Here is a 19,236-nt window from a genome sequence, read left to right on the forward strand (position 1 = left end):
TTCTCCCTCTACAACATCAGGAGGATCTGCCCTTTCTTTACCCAACAAGCAACCCAGCTCCTAGTTCAAGCACTGGTCATCTCCCGCCTTGACTACTGCAACGGGCAGCTTCAGCTGGTTCAGAATACAGCTGTAGGCCTGGTTTTCAATGTCCCAAAACACTCTCATGTTACCTCACTTCGGGAACCTGGTAGCCATTCCACTCAGCCATGTCTTTTTTCTGAACTCGTTCTGCAGTGGTGGAATGACCTTCCTCACCCAATCAGAACTGTGGAATCACTCGCCATCTTCTGCAGGAGCCTGAAAACCCACCTTTTCAGAATCCACCTGTCCCCTATTGTGTAACCTTTCAGGCCTCTAAAACAAAATAATTCTGTACTAACCCTGTCTCTATATTGCAGGTTTTGTTTGGAGATTTCTGTCTTATTGTTGCAGGATATCCAGGAGCATGGTACTGTAAATAATTAATTTGCATTCCTACTGCGATCTTTTACCTATGAGAAAGTCAGCTAAACCTGATTGATTCACCAATTGTAAGTCGCTCTGGTTTAAAAGTGTCTGCGAAATGCCAAATTGTAAATTGTTTTTTTTTTCTGTAAAACAGGAAGAGCTTTGGAGTGCCAGCTCTCCTTGTCCAGCTTATTGCAGCACAGAGGTCTGTCATGGACAATGAGCACACATAAAAAGAAACCACCCCAACTCTCACTGACAAACAGGCACAGATGATCTGTAAGCTAAGACCCAGTGTGAGTAACAGGTCACTGGACCAATCATTCATGACGTGTTATAACATGCCTTTTGGAAGCCATGCAGCCCCAAACTGATTGTCACGTGGGTGCATAAGTTCATGGCTTACTGTCACCAAACTGTGGGAAATCCACAAAGGGCCCCATGTAAATAGCCAGGCACGTGCCTTCGCCCTGTTCCATTGGAGGGAAGGGTCAGAGGATGGCAGTGGTTTACAGGGTGCCTGTGTCTCTATGTGCCACCAAACTGTCATGCCAACTCCCCACAACATCCCCAGAATCAGAGGGTGAGAACAAGGCCACTCCCTGTTTCCCATGGAAGAAAACACCATGTGATCTTTCATTGCTAGATCATGCAGATTTGTGCTGTATAACAATAGGAAAATCAGGCTCTACCTATCTGAGTATGCTGCTCAGCTCCTTGGCCAGGCTCTGGTCATCTCAAGGGTGGACTATAGCAATGCTCTCTTGGCTGGCCTACTTACATGTTCTATTAAGCCTCTGCAGTTAATACAGAATGCAGCTGTGCGTCTGGTTTTCAACCAACCAAAAAGGGCTCACATTACACCTCTCTTGGTCTCGCTCGACTGGTTCCCTGTAACTGCCCACATCATGTTCAAGATCTTGATGCTTGTGTACAACAAAAGTGCACCTACCTACCTGAGCTCACTACTGCAACCTTATGTTCCCTCCCGACCACTATGCTCTGCTACCGAACGGCGTCTGGTGGTCCCATCACATTGGGGCGCAAAACCACTATCCAGAACTTTCTCTGCCGTTGTCCCCTGATGGTGGAATGACCTTCCACACTTCATTTGTTCTGCCCTGTCCATCTCTATCTTCAAGAAACATGTGAAGACACAGCTCTTCCGCTCTCACCTGGGCACATGAAACACTAAAAGAAACTTCTAAAGGAATTTCTCATGTCTCAAAAGTTTTTCCTACTAAACTATATTAAAAAAGTAATATAATGGTTTAACACGCTTGTTAGCTCTACTAGCCAGCTTGTACTTTGTCTGGCTAACCATTGAAACCTGGTCATGCAGCGCTACTATTACTGTTGACTCCCTATGGTTGTACTCTACCTCACTTGTAAGTCGCTTTGGATAAAAGCATCTGCCAAATGAATAAATGTAAATGTGAATGTAATGATCTGCTCTAGTCAGTCACTGTTTATTAATCTTCAGACAAATCTCCATGACAGAAAGGCCTACATTTCAAAAACAAACCAGACCAAAGAATCTTAAAAGCAAAATCAGGACGATTAATTGTAAACATTCCAGGGTTATACTGAAATATTTGAATGAATTCATATTCAATCTGTTAGAGTATTCTGACTGACTGTCTGTAGACCTACATTTCTCAAAGAAACATCGTTTATTTAGGTGCAGGAGTCATTGATGTCATAGTCCTTTGATTTGACTGAATTGATTGTGTGAGCTGATGAGGTCACTTGTTGTTAAGTACCTCACAATGTGGGACTGATTTACTTCCTATAGCACAGTTGGTTTGAATGGATTACCCATTGTAAACCTGGACAGATCTTCTCTCCATGGTGTACACTTGGACCTCTGGGTGGAAGACATACTGCAGGATGATGGCTGTGTGAAATATGCTCCAGTCATGTGAAAAATGTGATGGGGTCACCATGGATGTTTAGTCACAGTCATTGGTTTCAAAACACACGAGCACCATGCATTTTTTGATCAGAAGTCAGGTTCTACAGTACATCTTGACTGAAAGTTACATACATATTCGGTTAGTCATTCTGAGGCTCCAGGACCATCAATCAAACAGATCTGCTCAGATCAAACAGATGTACACCCTGGCTGCAGTTTAGTTGATGACTCAGGACAGTGGGGCCAATTGTGAGTTAAAAATGTTGTAATGCTGCAATGTAAAGTTGTCATTGGCTACACTTAACATAACATAACAAACAGCAAAGCAGCTCGTACACTGAGATGGAGTGTAAACAGTGTGGTGAAATATTACAATAAAATAAAACTTGTTTCTGTGTGAGCATGTAAAATCATCAGTATGCTAAGCTCTGCACGTAGGCCATGTGTGGGGGAACTCCTCACTCTTCGGGTGGGGGTGAGGGCAATGGTGTAGGTCACAGACTACAGGGGGTTACATAAATACAGTATTCACCTTTTCTTATGTGTCCCACATCGAGAGTGCATAAATCATGGCTCATGCAGGACTTCCAGACCCCTCTGAGCTGTGCTGGCTGAACAGTCTCCAAGGTGTTCTTTCCATCTCGGATACCCACAACGCATTAAATCCAGTAGTTTTGCATTTGTTCTGGCGACCTGATTTCCCTGTTTAATGACAAGTTTTAGTGGTAAAGGAGAAGATGGAAAGTAGGATGGGCCACCCCTGAAGCAGGCAGCACTTTGAGGTGTTCCTACCCTCCTCTTTGGAGAAGAATCTTCTTGTGTTTCTGTTTTTCTCAGTGCATTTAAATTTTTTTTTTGATTTCCTCATCTTTGCATGTCTCTGTGTTTTTGCCCTGTTCTGCTTTTCAGCCGCTGTAGAGATGAAGATGTTGGCTCCCAACAGAAACTGCAGATCTGTGCATTTCGAGTTGACAGCAGCAGCAGTAGGGTGACATCTGGGCATGTTGAGACCTGTAGCCTGACAGTCAGAAACATAATGCAGGGACTCAATGCCCTTGATATGTAATATTAATACAGAGCTATTGATCTGACCTTTAGCTAATAACATTCATTTCAACAAATGCCTCTCTCTGAAAGCCTTTATTTACACAAGTCTTGAAAATAGAAATACCTGAGAGTTGACAGAAGAGAGAGTTCCTGATTCATCTTGTAATTTATAAAGTGTTATTATCTGACAGAGACACATCTACGGCAACCTATAGACCTTACACTGTGTGCAATTATATACACCCAAATATACTGTAGATGCAATCCATTCATTTATCTGCATATTTATTGAGCAATTAAAAAGGTATGATGATTTACCTCCATTCTTGAACCCATGTCCTGTATCCATTTACATTCAAAGATATTGTCAGTGTATTATTTATGGTGTTCATTAACATACTCCACCATTGTATTAACATACTCAATCACTGCATTAAAATACTCCATCATTGTATTAACATACTCCATCAATATATTACCTGCATTACTGTACTAACATACTCCATTACTGTATTAACATACTCCACTACTGTACTATTACATTCCATCACTGTATTAACATACTCCACCACTGTACTAACATAATCACTGTATTACCTCCATTACTGTATTAACATACTCCATCAATGTATTAACACACTCCATTACTTCATTGTAAGGATTGCAAGAGATTAGGAGGTGGGGAAATCCACTTTAATCCCATGTCTGCGTGTTAGTCTGGGATCAAATCGGTTACACTGAGCTGTGAAGTAACATTAGCATAATCGCGTTAGCACCCTGAGATGTGTGGTTTTGAGTTCACCATAAAGCGTAAACAACAGAAACTGATACCGCGGTGTACACCCACTTGGATGTTTACTGTTTTTATACCTGACTATCAGAGTGACAGTGTGGGAACACCAGCCTAACTGCTTGTGGGGATAACTGTACGTGGGGGTGTCCAGCGGCTGAGAGACAGCCCGAGGGAGCCGCCAGTAAAGTGACATAAGTGAAACTCAGTAATTCCGAAACTGGCGTTCGGCCAGAAACGGTGCCGGCTAACGTCTCCCGAGCCCTGGGAATAGCACTGCCCTCCGTCTGCGAGGGGGGAAAAGACAAAGGATGACTAACAGCTGACGGGGGGAAACACCTCGCCGTTCATGGGAAACTGCACCTGTCAAGCGGAGCCTGCGCTGTTGCTCAACGCGCGACTCATTGCTCCGCTGGGGTTGTGTCGCTCTCCCTGCTGTCAGAACTTACACTCCTCCAGTCCAATCCTGGAGCTCCGCCACCTGTTCTGGGTCCAGCATGTCTGAGTGTACTGTAAATGTGAACATTCAGAATGACTGTGTAATTTTTAAATTACTTGACGCATAGTTTTTGAAAGAACCGTGTAGTTTCTACATCTACATTTATTTTACACTTACATAATATAGTCACAGTGATTAATCATAAAATACTACAAATTTGTCATTCCATTTCTTAATGGTTATGACACCTAGATCAAAAAATAAGCACATTTCAGACACCTAACATCAAAAGATAACATTAGCACATGTACCCTGTAAAAACACCTTTCCTGCACCATTTTTGCAACTTCAGGATGCTAAATAACTGTCATGAAGTGTGAAATTCAGACAAACTTAGTCAAGCCTGACTATCTAAAACAAAACAAAGCCATCATACAGGAACAGTGGCTCCTAGGGCCGGTTGTGTGTGTGTGCGTGTGTGTGTGTGTGTGCTTGAGTCATTGTGTGTGCAGATGTACATGTGTGTGAGCGTGTGTATGTGTGTGATCCATCATGTTTCATTTCACATAGAGGACCAGAAGACAGTCATTCTCATCTCATTCTGACCACAGCTCACATCATCCCAATCTCCAAGGACCATGTCTGAAATGCTAAATAGTAACCATATTTCTTTGGTTAATACAAAGCAGTGTAAGAAAGAAGCAAACAAAAATGAACCCCTGCCTATTTCACTCACTCAAAGTTATAGAGAAAGTCCACTGTGGCTTCCCTGTGTCACCATGGAACACCATGGAAAGTCTTTACTGGTGACACGAAGACTCTTTAACATAAACAGCGTATTCCAATGTTTTGTTCATAAATATTCCTGTAGTGCTTTCATGTAAATATTAGGTTTATTTAAGGTCTAGTCTGTGGCTGAATAATAGGGGCTGACCTATCTCCTTTGCCTCCAGCATGTGGAATCTTGTTGTGTGATGTTGACTAAACCAATGACTCATTCGCAAAGCCCAAGCCCACAGGCCCCATCAGTCACAGCAAAGGGTGTTGCTCATCTGGGTTGGGTGTCAGACCCACCAATCTCTACGGCCCGTGGGTTGGCTAATACAGTGGGCTTGGAGAAAGGGACAGGCCTCACAGGTAGGGGAACAATCAGTGGATCAGCACAGGTGTGATGCAGACGTGACCTCAGCAAGAGCACAAATCCAGCCATGGAGCTGATTAAAAGTATGATAGTTGTCGAGAAGGCCACCAATGCCAGCAAACGCTTGAAAAATCCAACCCTAAGCTTTAAATGGAGGGGGGAATATTACATTATATTTAGTAGATGTTCTTGCCCAGGGTGACTTGCAGTTTTCACATGCTATACATTTATAACGCTGGATATTTACTCAGACAATTCTGGGTTAAGTACCTTCACCAAGGATACAGCAGCAGTGTCCCAGCAGGGATTTGACAAGAAACCCTTTGGTTACAGGCCCTTCACTTTACTGCTACGCTACACTGCCACCCCAATGTGTAACAGAAATTCACTTGTTTCATTCCACACATGCAGTAGAAATTAGACTTTTCACCAAGGTATTAATGTGCTGTCTGCAGCTTGTGCCTAAATGATGTGTTGTATTGTACCTCACTTGTAAGTCGCTTTGGATAAAAGTGTCTGCCAAATGAATAAATGTAAATGTCAATGTAAATGATAGATCTAATCTTACCATAGGGAATTCTTTCTGATGAACATACATTGAGTTGGGCAGCAGTGTGGTGTAGTGGTAAGGAACAGGGCCTATAACTGAAAGGCTGCTTCCCTGATGGGGCACCGCTGTAGCCCTGGGTAAGGTACTTAACCTCCAACCGCCTCAGTAAATATCTAGCTGTGTAAATGGATAAAATTGTAACCTATGTAAGTCGCACTGGATAAGATCATCTACTAAGTGACAATAATGTAATAATGTAATCTAGCGAGTTGTTGAATGAGTTAAGTTTGCCCACAGCAAAGTGCTTAATGCTACAACATCAAACTAAATCTTATATGGGAACATTTCATGAAAGTGTCATACTAACAAGTGGCATTGACCATTGCTGCAGATAACAAGTCAGCACTTGGAAAGTTCTTTACTGAAACACACTTACCAGTCAGGCAAGGACAAATGATATGAAAACCTGTTCACTAAGAAAGGCCTTCGTTAAAGCCAGAGATAAAATCCAAACCCACAAGACAGGTTTTATCAACCTGCAGCTGGTTTCTCTAAAAGCCAACAGAGCCTTGGCCTTGTCTCACTAAATTTGCTTTGGTCTGATCCTCTGCTTGAGGAGAATCTTGCTGTCATATTTTCTGGGTGTTTATCAGTGCCTTGTGAAGAGCTAGCATGAGATTTAGCAAGAGATCTTTCTCACCTAAAGGACATCTTATTGAGAGATTACAGATGTACTTTGCCAGGTTTTGGGATTTTATTGAACAACATGCTGTTGAATGACAGGAGAAAGCTATAGCTGTAAGTAGAGTATTGTAAAGTAATGTAAAGTGAATTATACACTGTCTTTGAGACATATAGGATTATGTCCTGTTTGAAAATCTTTGTATTGATGTGAAGTGCATCATGTATATATACATTCCTCTGGTTCACAGGTGTGCATATTTTCATATGTGTATTTTAACATATTGTTTATAATTGCTTTTCTCTTGCTAAAATTGTCACTCCAGCAACATCACTGAGAAAGTGGTGTCACTTCCTGTCGTTCTGGATGGTAGATCTTGTGACTCTCGAGAGCCAGTAAAGCTGCCCTCTCTCTGTATCATTAGGTATACATCTCAGAAACTGCCGTAACAACAGCTGTTGCACTGTGAGTGCAGTGCAGATCAGGGTCACCCCTTGCTTGACCCAGTTTGGGTTTTCTTCTGATTGATGTGGTCTGATCACTGAGAAACATCCTTAAGGTGTGTCTTGATTAAACTGGTATAATGACTGAGAACTGTCTTTTTATTCATCTGGTTGGGCAACACAATTGTGTTTTAGTTCTCTCTACTTCACTAGGTCTACTAAATGAAAATTGTCTGTGTCTGTTGATTCACCCTGGATGGTACGAGAGTGAGAAGGAGGATTTGTACATTATGCAAGCGTGTATTGCCTCTACATTTGGTCAGCCAATCAAAACACCTCTGCACCTTATCAGCCAATTGCATGCCTGCTTGTGTTCCACCTTTCAGTCACTCCGTTTAATAACCAAAGCTGCGGCTGTTGATTTATATCTTTCAGTACCTGGACATCTGTAAGCATAGTCAATATACAACTCCCATGGTGGTTGATTAAGCTTATCTTTGCCATCCTGTGTATTCACTCCTATCATCAATAATAGCACAAAATACAAGACCAGAAATGACGATTTACTTTCAGCCCCTATAGTTGATATTGCAGATGCTACTTAGAATGAGAACATGATATGACTGAAAGTAAAGGTTTCTCAGAACAAAGTTATAAAATTATAAAGACTTAACATTTTATGATATAATCGATGGGGGTATACATTTTATATTTAGTAAGACATGACAGGGGCTTCATAATTAAATGAAGACCAATGATTTGCTCAAGTATTACAAATAACTGGGGAAGCACTGTAAAAAAAGGATCAGTGAATCATTAGTGATGTCACAATTCTTTTTTCGATGCATTGTTTTACAGAGTGGCAAAATGGTGATAGTGGCTAGGGTAAAAAAAGAATCAAAAACCATTTTACACAGATCTGTACAGAAGTGTCTCTGCGTGTTTAATCCATTGTAGCAAAAAAGGGTGGTGTCTGCCACGCCGTCCTTTACCTTCTTAAGAGACGAAGGCTGCGGCAAACTGTTAAAAACAAACAGTACTGCTTATCAAAATACAAGCTACAAGCTTCCACAGGAAGCAAAACACAACATTTACATTCAAACAGATTGTGTGGCTCCCTGTCACACCTAACTAATTACCTACAGAAGCAAAGGTTCTCTTCAGCCTAAAGGAGATTGCAACATGAAGAACAAGGATGGCTCAAAAAAAAAGTTTCGTGTATGCATGTGTACACACTGTGTTCATTTGGTGCAATGTGCAGAAAACAGCATTTCATTCACGTTTTGTGAGCACGAGGATGGCGACCTCTCTTGCCTCCTGGTCTCTATTCTATGCAAAGCTTACATACACTACAGTGTGGTGACAACATGCCGAAAACAAACCATAGTCCCAAGCGCACTTCACCTTGGACAGAAGAAACCCACATTGCAAATATGTGCCCTAGTAGCTGGTATAGTACAAAGACTCAGCATGAATACAATGTTTGGGGACCACCATCAAACAGAGCCTTTGAGAGCTTGCAGGACAGGTATTCACACAGGCAAAGACATCTGCACCAAGCTCAATGCTAGTATTGATCTTGCATATGAAAGGCTGTCTGGCTAAACAGCAGTGAGCTGAATATGAAAAGACCAGTTCCTGTTGTACTGATAGTTGCTACTCTCACACCTCTGCAATGGGCAGCAATCCAGGCCATGCAAGTTCAGAGGTGGTGCTCTAAAATGAGTTCTCATTTGGTGGATAGCAGTCATTTAAGGATGACTGAGTGAAGGATGGAGCGACCCATATGATTGAGACTCTGAATCTGGGCATGCTCTTTACAGGCCATCCTAAATCTACCCTGCTTTTCATTGGAGTGCCCATCTACAACTTGCACTTCGCATGATGTCATGACTTGACTTATCTAACTTCTTATTGATCGTGGCACAGCGAATTCATGCCTGCCCACTGTGTGTACATGCACATCAATAAGGGATTGTGACATGGTCCCCTTCAGCACTTTCTGCCAAGCAAGCAATCCAGATTTTACAACGCCATAATCATGCCAATATGCTTGCCTTTGCCCAGGAAATGGGGACAGGGATATAGCTTGCCACACAATGACTTCAGTGTCTAAGTCTTAATAAATTAACACTTTGTGGTGATTAATGTTAGGGCCCATGGCCTCAGACAAAACAGAAGAACTTCTTCCAGCCATACTTGGAGAAGGTCTTCGCGCGGCCTGACAGCCTCATCTTCTTGGCCTTCCGCGCCTTGTGCTTGATGGCAGCAAAGATGGCGATGTCAAAGGCCTCCTTCAGGTTCTTCTGTGTCAGGGCCGAGCACTCCACATAGTCGGCTGCGCAGATCTTCTCTGCCAGGCTCTGTGCCCGTGGGCCCAGGACTGGCCTCACTCTGTGGCGGTCCAGGTCAATGAGGACATTGACATCGAGCCGGAGGTCCGACTGTGTCCCCACCAGGACGATGGGGGCAGACGGGTTGCAGGCGCGGATTTCGGGGACCCACTTCTTGGTGACATTCTGGAAGGACGTGGGGTTAACAACGCTAAAGCAGAGGATGAATACATCCGAGTGGGCATAGGAGAGAGAGCGGAAGCCATCAAACTCCTCCTGAGCACAAATCAAAAAAAGAAAGCATTGGTTCCAGGTGCAGAGGTGGACAGCCTTTAAAAAAAAAAACATGACTCAACTCAAAGGTAGCTCAATGAATAACCCATGACAACACTCATAGTTTGTTCTCTCAAAATTCAGTTCAATGGGTTAACATTTTGCCTCAGTAAGTAAAAATAAATCCAGTGTCCAAAGGGAAGATGAGCTTGTGCTAATGAAAATAAAGCTTGGTAGGAGCTGTTTGCATTCACTCGAACTTGGAGGAATGAAACAGAACACTTCCTCAAAGCGACAGCAAATACATGGAACGCATCAAGTCACATCTGTTAATCTTCACTAGGGTGATGTGTTTTGCTGAGCTCGTTGCCCATACTGAGATTTTGGTTTGTTTTATAGGAATTGAAAAAGATAAGACATTGGTCTCACCTGCCCTGCAGTGTCCATAAGCTGGATCCTTACAGGTATTCCATCCACCTGAACCAGTGCTGAGAGGAAACACACGCACTTCTATGAGAGCAATTTAAACTACCACAACAGTGACATCTTTACATTCGTGAGAGATGACTGCTTGGAATTGTACATTACATTACAGAACTGTAAATTATACAGCAACTATAACAGAACGATTTTCGATGAAAAAAAGTACTAAACGTGATTAGTGTACTCTTTTCGGCCCTGAGATAAATGCAAAATCTACAGATGAGATCGATGGATCGGAGGAGAAAAGCAGACGTCTGTATTAAGTACTGACAGTAATCACGCTTAAATTAGAATATGGACGTTTACATAAAAATTTAAAAGGGTGGAAGGCCGGATGAATTTACCAGAGAAGACGTCAAATGCCGTTTGTTGATACTCCGTGGGATAACCATTGGTGGTGTAACTCACAATCATGCTGGTTTTCCCCACAGCACCGTCCCCAACCAGCATGCAGCTGAGCGCTGGCCCCAAGCTGTCCCCACAAACAGACGGAACCCTCGCTTCTTCGCAGTGGTAATCCATTTGTGGCGGCATTTCTCCTGTAACGAAAGCCGAACTGCGATCACTGGACACATGAACACATTTCCAAATGACTCACAGAGGAGCAGAGAAATGCGTGGGTTCTGCTTGTCGTGTTGCGCTCCTTGAGTGAACACGAATTACAGGCTGCGCTTGAACTGAGTCTCACTCCGCCCCTATTCTCACTTGCAAGATCTCCGCTTTAACAGGTTGTCGTTTGCATAGCCGCCACCTTAGACACCGCGGTACGCAATTTGTCGTAAAGCGTTTGATTTGTGCTTTTGAGCAGATGAACAGACAGCTGTCTAAAAAAATAAATGTAAAATTTAAGTGTATCACAAGCCACAGAAGCAGCTGTATATCGCCCATCCGCAGTGTTACCTGTGTTATATTCGTAAAATGTCACTTTTGTTGCTTTGTGTTTGTTCTTAATGGTATGACTCACAGACAGACAGAAAAAAGGCAAAACTGGTTATGAGGATTCGCTCCTTCAAATGACATTTTATTATATTAAATGAATTTACACTGATTATTATATAGGATATACTTATTTAGGGAAGTGGCATCAATTAACATACCAAACACAAACTACCATTCATAAATGTTGATAAGGTTCTCTCAAAATCCCACCTGATTCGATGTAGTACCTTGCTTAGTTTACCTTAGCTTAGTGCGTTGAGCTGTTATAAAATCATTCGATTTCAGCACCCAGTTTAGACTCCTCAATCAGGAAGTTGGCAGGGGGGACTTAAATCCAACAGTTGCGAAATGTGCGACACAAAATAAAGCCCCATCTTTAAGAACGCAATTCCCAGGCGATAAAAACATTCTAGAAAAAAAAAACAAAAAAACATTGGTTCCGTCCAATCTGCAAAAATCTGTGTACTCTGTGTGTTAACCATGAAATGTTTGTTGTCTGAGAAGAGTGCAGGACTCACATTAGGGTGAGACACTAGGGTGAGTTTCCTTCCCCGACAAAGATGCTGCAGCACAGATGGGACTCTTCATTGACAGAGTGTGTTGACAAACACAATCCACCTATTTCTCTCAACAGTGTAAATGCTCCCAGCAAACAGTGCAAAGTCCATCCAGCAGAAGTGTTCTTGGCCATACACTATATTGACTGCAGTTTGAAAGCTGACAGCAGACCCCCCCCCCCCCCCTCCAGCAAATTGCCAGACCCAGCACAGCTCATCCCAAAAAAAATCCAAGTACAGCTTTTGAATGTTCTGCAGGGCTCCAGCAGGGGGGGTCTGCACACTTATTTCCGCAAAAGGAAAGGCTAGTTTTCAGCCACCAATAGCCCTGAGCCTAAGCCTTTATCTTCCACAGAATCCCAGCCCTGTTCTCTGTAGCAGCTCCAATCTTGCCATACCATGCTCCAAAGCACTGAACACAAAAACCCATTCACACCACTACAACTCTTCACACATTTTGGAGACCTATTACCTACCCATAACACCCTGAGCAAAACGATTATTTTTTTCCTGTTGACAGTGGCTGGTGACACTCTCTTACAATTTACAATTTACAATTCACAATTTGGTATTTCGCAGATGCTTGCATGTCACTTACATGTCACTATATGCCTTATACTCAAAACCTCAGAGTAGCACAAGAAGTGACCAAAACAGCTACATAATTAAGATAGTTGACTTTCTCAGATGCTCTAATCTGAGCATAAATAGTCTAATAGGAGTCTTTGATCTGTTGATCACTATGGTAGGGGTTCTGTGACTAGGAAATGCACTTTATGAAGATGGGAAAAGCCAGCTCTTTACCCTCAGTCACTGAAAGGCCAAGTGTAGCACTCCCTGTAGATTCAATACACTGAAGACACCACTGTATAGCAGCTGGATTTATCCAGTATAGTTAGGACCAACTAATTAACATGTAGGTATGCCCTGCTGGGTCCCAAATGAGGAAAATGATGTAGCCATTAATCCTGAAAGATCCCTAACAAAAAATACACAAAATTGATCACTCGGGTCCACAGCAGGTTTTGTCAGATTGCAACAATCTATTCAGGGCAGGGCAGTAACTGCTAGGTAACACCTTTGACAACACATGATAATCAGCACAATCATGATGCCATTTAATGTCACATAAGTCCCTGTGTTTAGGAAGCAGAGGGGTACTACGCTGTGGAAGCTCGTTATTTTGCTTGCTCACTTGGAGAGTCTCCAGCAGGTCACGTCAAACCCCTGACCAAAGGTTTTGTAAAAGCCAAACCACCAATATCCAAAAGTATTCAAAGCATCAGGACCCTCAGTCTGTTCTGTGAGCATAAGCTCTGTCTCTTTATCCTGTTTTGGCATGGTGCATTTAAGCATGTGTTTTGCTTGTGCAACAGCCGACACAGTATTACACAAATCTCAATCAAAGCCGCTTTTTACCTGAGAAAACAGTAATCTGAAGTTTCACAGACATCGTTCCCATTGTCAAACAGTGCCACCCAGTGGTCAATATCTGTCACATGCTTTTCTTTCTTTTCCGTCCAATTTCGAGAGCGTTGTCACGTGACTCCACATCACCTGACTATACTGCGGCTGTCACTTAATACGCGTTGCGCCGAATCTTGAAGAATTTACATTCTTAAATTATTTTTTTTACTGCGTTGACATTTTAATAATGAATATGCCCTCATTTTACACAAGTCTAACAGGACCTCTCAACGGAAATTAATGAATGCCAAAAGACGGGAAACCACTAAATGATAGCTAGCTTTCTAGCTAGCTTCCCTAAAATATTAGCCGATTGTCTCTAGCTTTCTCAGCCTATTTCTGCTGTTGTCGAATTCGTATCGTTATTGTCTCTACTCCAAAATAATGGCTTCTATTCTCGACGAATATGAAGATTCGCAGAATATCCGCCATCCAGCTCAACAGCACACCCGCCTGTCTGCGTCCAACATTGGGATCACTCATTCAGGTAGTACCGGGGCTAAGGCCTGCAGCTAAGACATGGGTGTGTTTATCCCGAGAAAATACACTAGACATACCCCAGCAACGTTACATTAAAACGCCAGCAAACAAGCTGCTCTTCTGTTTATTCTGTCAAATATGCTGAGCAGTCAACAAATTCGTAAATCCCTGCAGTAATGTAGGTGATTACAGGAGTATGGTCATTTTCACAGTGGAAGTTTCAATGTGGAAGCTCTGATTGCTGTATATTTGCTGTCATTTTGATGCTAATGTCTCATCTTATTTTTTTTTCGACCTAGGATTTGTGAATGTTCGACTGGAAGAAGAAAAACCAATATTCAACAAGCAGAGAATCGATTTTTCTCCTCCTGAGAAAATAAACCACTTCACAGTGTGCAACAATCAGCTATGTATGAGTCTAGGGAAAGACGTGCTTCTAAGGTGCGTGACTACACACCATATGAACAATGATCAGGCAGCAATGATTAAGGCAGCCAAGGTCCCGGCCACACAACGTGAGCTATATGTTGCCTACGGAGAAATAAGTGCCTTTACGGATTGTAGTTTCTGATAAGTTTCATTTTAAATTGGGGCGCATGAAATAAAAACCAGCGATTCCACAGTGATCTTCTGGAGTATGTGTAATTAGAGAGCTGAATGCTGCCGCATGTTTGTATTTGACTGAGTGTTTCTGAGGTGAGGAGTCATTTTTTATTTGTTTCAGGATTGATCTGGGAAAACCTGACCAACCAAATCAGATTGAACTGGGGCGCAAAGATGACAGTAAAGTACATAGACTGTTCCTGGACCACACAGGTAATCCTTACAATGTTGATGTGTATGGTTTTCATTTCTTTATGTTGTTAAGGTGGAGGCTGTGGTCTGTTAAAGCATGAAACTGCATAAATGGACAAAACCTGCAGCACATACCTTGTGTGACCTTAATATTTAATAGGAATGTGACTAACTTTGCATGAAAAAAAAACAGTGCAATTCATCAGTCCATCATTTTAAAGTAGGACTGACAAACTGAATTGAAAGCTCACATTTACTTTGAGATGAAAAATCTGAACGGAGGAGAGACGTGTAAATACTGACTTTATACTGACGTGTAAATACTGACTGGTTTATTTTCTTCAAGAGCTGACAGAAATTCCATTGATAGTGTAGTATTAGTATGTAATGCTATTAGGAGCCTTGTCTTCCTCCTGTGATATGGGTTATGTGTGTATTAACAGACTATTGACAGATGTTGATTTACCTGTCCTGCAGGATCCCACCTTGTGATCAGCCTTAGCACCAATGAGTGTCTGTACCTGAACCGGAACACACAGAAGGTGCGGGCCCTCTCCCGCTGGAAGGGACACCTGATCGAGAGTGTGGCCTGGAACAAGCTATTGGGCACTGAGGCCAGCACTGGCCCCATCCTGGTGGGCACCAACCAGGGGCTGATCTTTGAGGCAGAGATCTCGGCCACCGAGGGCAGCCTGTTCAACACCAACCCGGACCAGTACTTCCGGCAGGTGCATGCGCTGGAGGAGGATGGCCAGCCGGCGCCTGTCTGCTGTCTGGAGGTGGAGCGTGGTGTGGACTCCAAGTGTTTCATCGTTGCCACCACGCGCAAGCGCCTCTTCCAATTCGTGGGCAAGGTGCCTGAGGGCTCGGAGCAGCAAGGCTTCAGCTCCATCTTCGGCCAGAATCAGGAGCTCCTCCCTAGCTTCCAGGAGTTCCCCGTCAACATGGGCTACAGTGAGATCGCCTTCTATACCCCAAAGCTGCGCTCCTGCCCCAAGGCCTTCGCTTGGATGATGGGTAATGGTGTCCTGTATGGCCAGCTGGACTACGGCCGGCCCGACTCGCTGCTCAGTGATGTTCAGGTGTGGGAGTACACGCCCGACATCGACTTCAGCTACAACAAGCCCCTCTCCATCGTCCTGACGCAGTTCCACTTCCTGCTGCTGCTGCCGGACAGGGTGAAGGCCGTTTGCACACTGAATGGCCAGGTGGTCCATGAGGATGTGTTTCCAGACAAGTTCAGCCCTCTGAAGAGAATGATCAAGGACCCCGCGGGGGGGCTGGTGTGGATCTACACGGAAAAGGCGGTCTTCCGCTACCACATCCAGAGGGAGGCGCGCGATGTATGGCAGATGTACACCAGCATGAACAAGTTTGACCTGGCCAAGGAGTATTGCCGCGACCGACCCGAGTGCATGGACATTGTGCTGGCCAAGGAGGCAGAGCACTGCTTCCAGAACAAGCGGTACCTGGAGAGCGCCAAATGCTATGCCCTCACGCAGAACTACTTTGAGGAGATTGCCCTCAAGTTCATCGAGGTGAAGGAGGAGGAGGCCCTGAAGGAGTTCCTGCTGAAGAAGCTGAACAACCTGAAGCCTACAGAGAAGACACAGATCACCCTGCTGGTCACATGGCTGACGGAGCTGTACCTCAACCGGCTGGGCCACCTGGAGTCGAGCGGTGCTGAAGGCGCCTTGCTCCAGGAAGCCCGGCACGAGTTCCGTGGATTTCTCAGCAGCGCCAGGCACAAGGAGTGCTTCTACAACAACCGCAGCACCATATATGACCTGCTGGCCAGCCACGGCAACGTGGACGACATGGTCTACTTCTCTGTTATCATGCAGGACTACGAGCGGGTCATTTCCCACCACTGCCAGCATGACGACTATGGCGCCGCGCTGGAGGTGCTGTCCAAGCACTGCGACGACAAGCTCTTCTATAAGTTCTCCCCCGTTCTCATGCAGCACATCCCCAAGAAGGTGGTGGATGCCTGGATCCAGATGGGAAAGCGGCTGGATGCCAAGCAGCTCATCCCGGCCCTGGTGAACTACAGCCAGATAGGCAGTGCCCAGCAGATCAACGAGAGCATCCGCTACATGGAGTTCTGTGTCTACGAGCTGGCTGTGACTGATGAGGCCATCCACAACTACCTGTTGTCACTCTACGCCAAGTACCGGCCGGACTCGTTGCTCCTGTACCTGCAGCAGGCCGGCACACACGCCTCAGAGATCCACTATGACCTGAAGTACGCTCTGCGCCTGTGTGCGGAACATGGCTACCTCCAAGCCTGTGTGCTGGTCTACAGGATAATGGAGCTCTACGAAGAGGCTGTCGATCTGGCTTTAAAAGTATGTACGGTGCTCATTTTCATTCATAGAAATGATCATTAGGTGTCTATGGTTCTAATTTGTAAATATTTTTTTATCTAGTCCAGTTAATTAAAGCTGGGATCATAACCCCTTTAATGGTTTTGATATGTCATCAAAGGTTAATGATAAATACATACATATTTACAAGTACAAATGGTTGTAGGTTGTAAAATGGTTGTAAAGCCCTTGAGTAGGCAGCTGTATCACATGACACTGAACTTATTAAATTCAAATTAAATTACATATACATTCTTTCTTTCTTATTAAAATAAGATCAGTATCTAACCTTATAATGATTTCTAATTGAGGCAGGTCTGGTGTGAATTTCAGGTCTCAGGTATCAACTTTGCAAATGATAAACATTTTTCCACAGCTAAAAGATTCCAGAGAACAGCTTATGCATTTTTTTGTCTGAGAAAATCAAAATCTATGATAAACAAAATCACAAAGTTTGTTATGAATGTAAATCCCAGGCAGGCATAGTCCTTGTTAATGTAAAAATAATCAGATGGTGAAGATGAAATAATTATCCAGTGTTATCTTCAATGACAACCTTATACAAAACTCTTCCAGGATGGAAGAAATTAATGAACACATTTTGTTAATGGTCACAGATAGTTATCAATAATAATAACAACTGTTAGCAATAACTATTGACGTCTGTAAAGATTAAAACACTTCATCACGAGGAACACGTTAGCAAGTTTGTTTTGAATTTGGTAAAAAAGAGAAAATGGTGCTCCTTAAAAAGTGGCACTTGGGCTCACTGCAGCATCTGCTTGTGTCTCGGCCCACAGGTGGATGTGGACTTGGCTAAGTCGTGTGCTGACCTTCCCGAGGATGATGAGGAGCTGAGGAAGAAGCTGTGGCTGAAGATTGCACGCCATGTGGTGCAAGAAGAGAAAGACGTGAAGAAGGCAATGAACTGCCTCTCCAGCTGCAACCTCCTGAAGATCGAGGACATCCTACCCTTCTTCCCTGACTTTGTCACCATCGACCACTTCAAAGAGGCTATCTGTGGCTCCCTGGAGGAGTATAACCGGCACATTGAGGGGCTGAAGCAGGAGATGGAGGAGGCCACCGAGAGCGCCAAGCGCATCCGCGAGGACATCCAGGAAATGAGGAACAAGTATGGGGTGGTGGAGTCCCAGGAGAAGTGTGCCGCCTGCGACTTTCCCCTCCTTAACCGCCCCTTCTACCTCTTCCTGTGTGGCCACATGTTCCACTATGACTGCCTCTTCCAGGAGGTCAACCCCCACCTGTCGGCCTACAAGCAGACCAAGCTGGAGGAGCTGCAGAAGAAGCTGGCAGCGACTGTCCAGCCTGCCAGATCTCGGCACCGACCCAAGGACGAGGACACTGTCAGCCTGGGCATGGGCCAGCTGAGCCGGGAGCAGATCAAATCTGACATTGATGATATAATCGCTGCTGAATGTGTGTACTGTGGGGACCTGATGATCAGGTCCATTGACAAGCCGTTCATCGACCCGCAGAAGTATGAGCAGGAGAAGTCCAGCTGGCTGTGACCTGGCACTCCTGTGAAGCCAGTTTCACAGCTCTGAAGTGAAGTTTAGGCAAGACTGTAACCCACTGGAAAGTGGACCTATTGTAGCGGTGTGTGTTTATGCCTCCAAATTGGCATATGAGATGTTAACAGGTGCCCGCTATGTCTGTAACTGGCCTCTCTAATGGCGTCATGTACCCCTGACTCACTTCCTGAATTTAAGCCTTTTGTTTAAAACTCTTTAAACTCTTCACATCAGAAGGACACGGTATCTGTTTTAATAACATTTAGAGTCTCATGCTTAATCTGTTTCAGGTAAATTGTTATATTTTGTATGCACAAGATGAGCAAGGATTCAAGTTTTGAAATGGAATTAGTCATCAGATAATGAAACCTGCATTTCAATGGATGAGAATATGGTGGAATCTCTGTATGTACTGGTATCTGTAAGTCCTTTGTAGCCTCCATTAAACTGAAATTCAAATAAACTCTTGCCTTTTTGTGTTTTGGGGACAACTGGGTCAACTGTTTTTTTTTCCCTTCCATCTGCTTTTAACGAGCAAAAATATGTACACATTT

General features: G+C 43.8%; 2 protein-coding genes across 3 annotated transcripts; one reads left to right on the plus strand and one right to left on the minus strand.

Annotated features, from left to right (window-relative positions):
* Positions 1–8,157: 8,157 nt before the first annotated feature.
* Positions 8,158–11,175, minus strand: LOC118792097 (rho-related GTP-binding protein RhoV-like). Of its 2 annotated transcripts, none has more exons than XM_036549811.1 (3): positions 10,891–11,175; positions 10,493–10,551; positions 8,158–10,066 (listed from the first exon to the last, which is right to left on the minus strand). In XM_036549811.1, the coding sequence occupies exons 1-3, from the start codon at positions 11,078–11,080 to the stop codon at positions 9,623–9,625; spliced, it is 693 nt and encodes a 230-aa protein (XP_036405704.1). In that variant the 5' UTR covers positions 11,081–11,175; the 3' UTR covers positions 8,158–9,622. The 2 variants fall into 2 exon arrangements, with proteins under 2 accessions (XP_036405704.1, XP_036405703.1); XM_036549810.1 differs by having other exon boundaries at positions 8,158–10,120.
* Positions 11,176–13,604: 2,429 nt separating this feature from the next.
* On the plus strand, positions 13,605–19,118 carry vps18 (VPS18 core subunit of CORVET and HOPS complexes). The gene is made up of 5 exons (XM_036549802.1): positions 13,605–13,996; positions 14,289–14,430; positions 14,714–14,805; positions 15,262–17,132; positions 17,951–19,118. Exons 1-5 carry the CDS (start codon positions 13,894–13,896, stop codon positions 18,677–18,679), a joined length of 2,937 nt encoding a protein of 978 aa, XP_036405695.1. The 5' UTR covers positions 13,605–13,893; the 3' UTR covers positions 18,680–19,118.
* The last annotated feature ends 118 nt before the right edge of the window (positions 19,119–19,236 follow it).

Source organism: Megalops cyprinoides, chromosome 17, assembly GCF_013368585.1.
Source record: "Megalops cyprinoides isolate fMegCyp1 chromosome 17, fMegCyp1.pri, whole genome shotgun sequence".
NCBI classification, from domain to species: Eukaryota; Metazoa; Chordata; class Actinopteri; order Elopiformes; family Megalopidae; genus Megalops; species Megalops cyprinoides.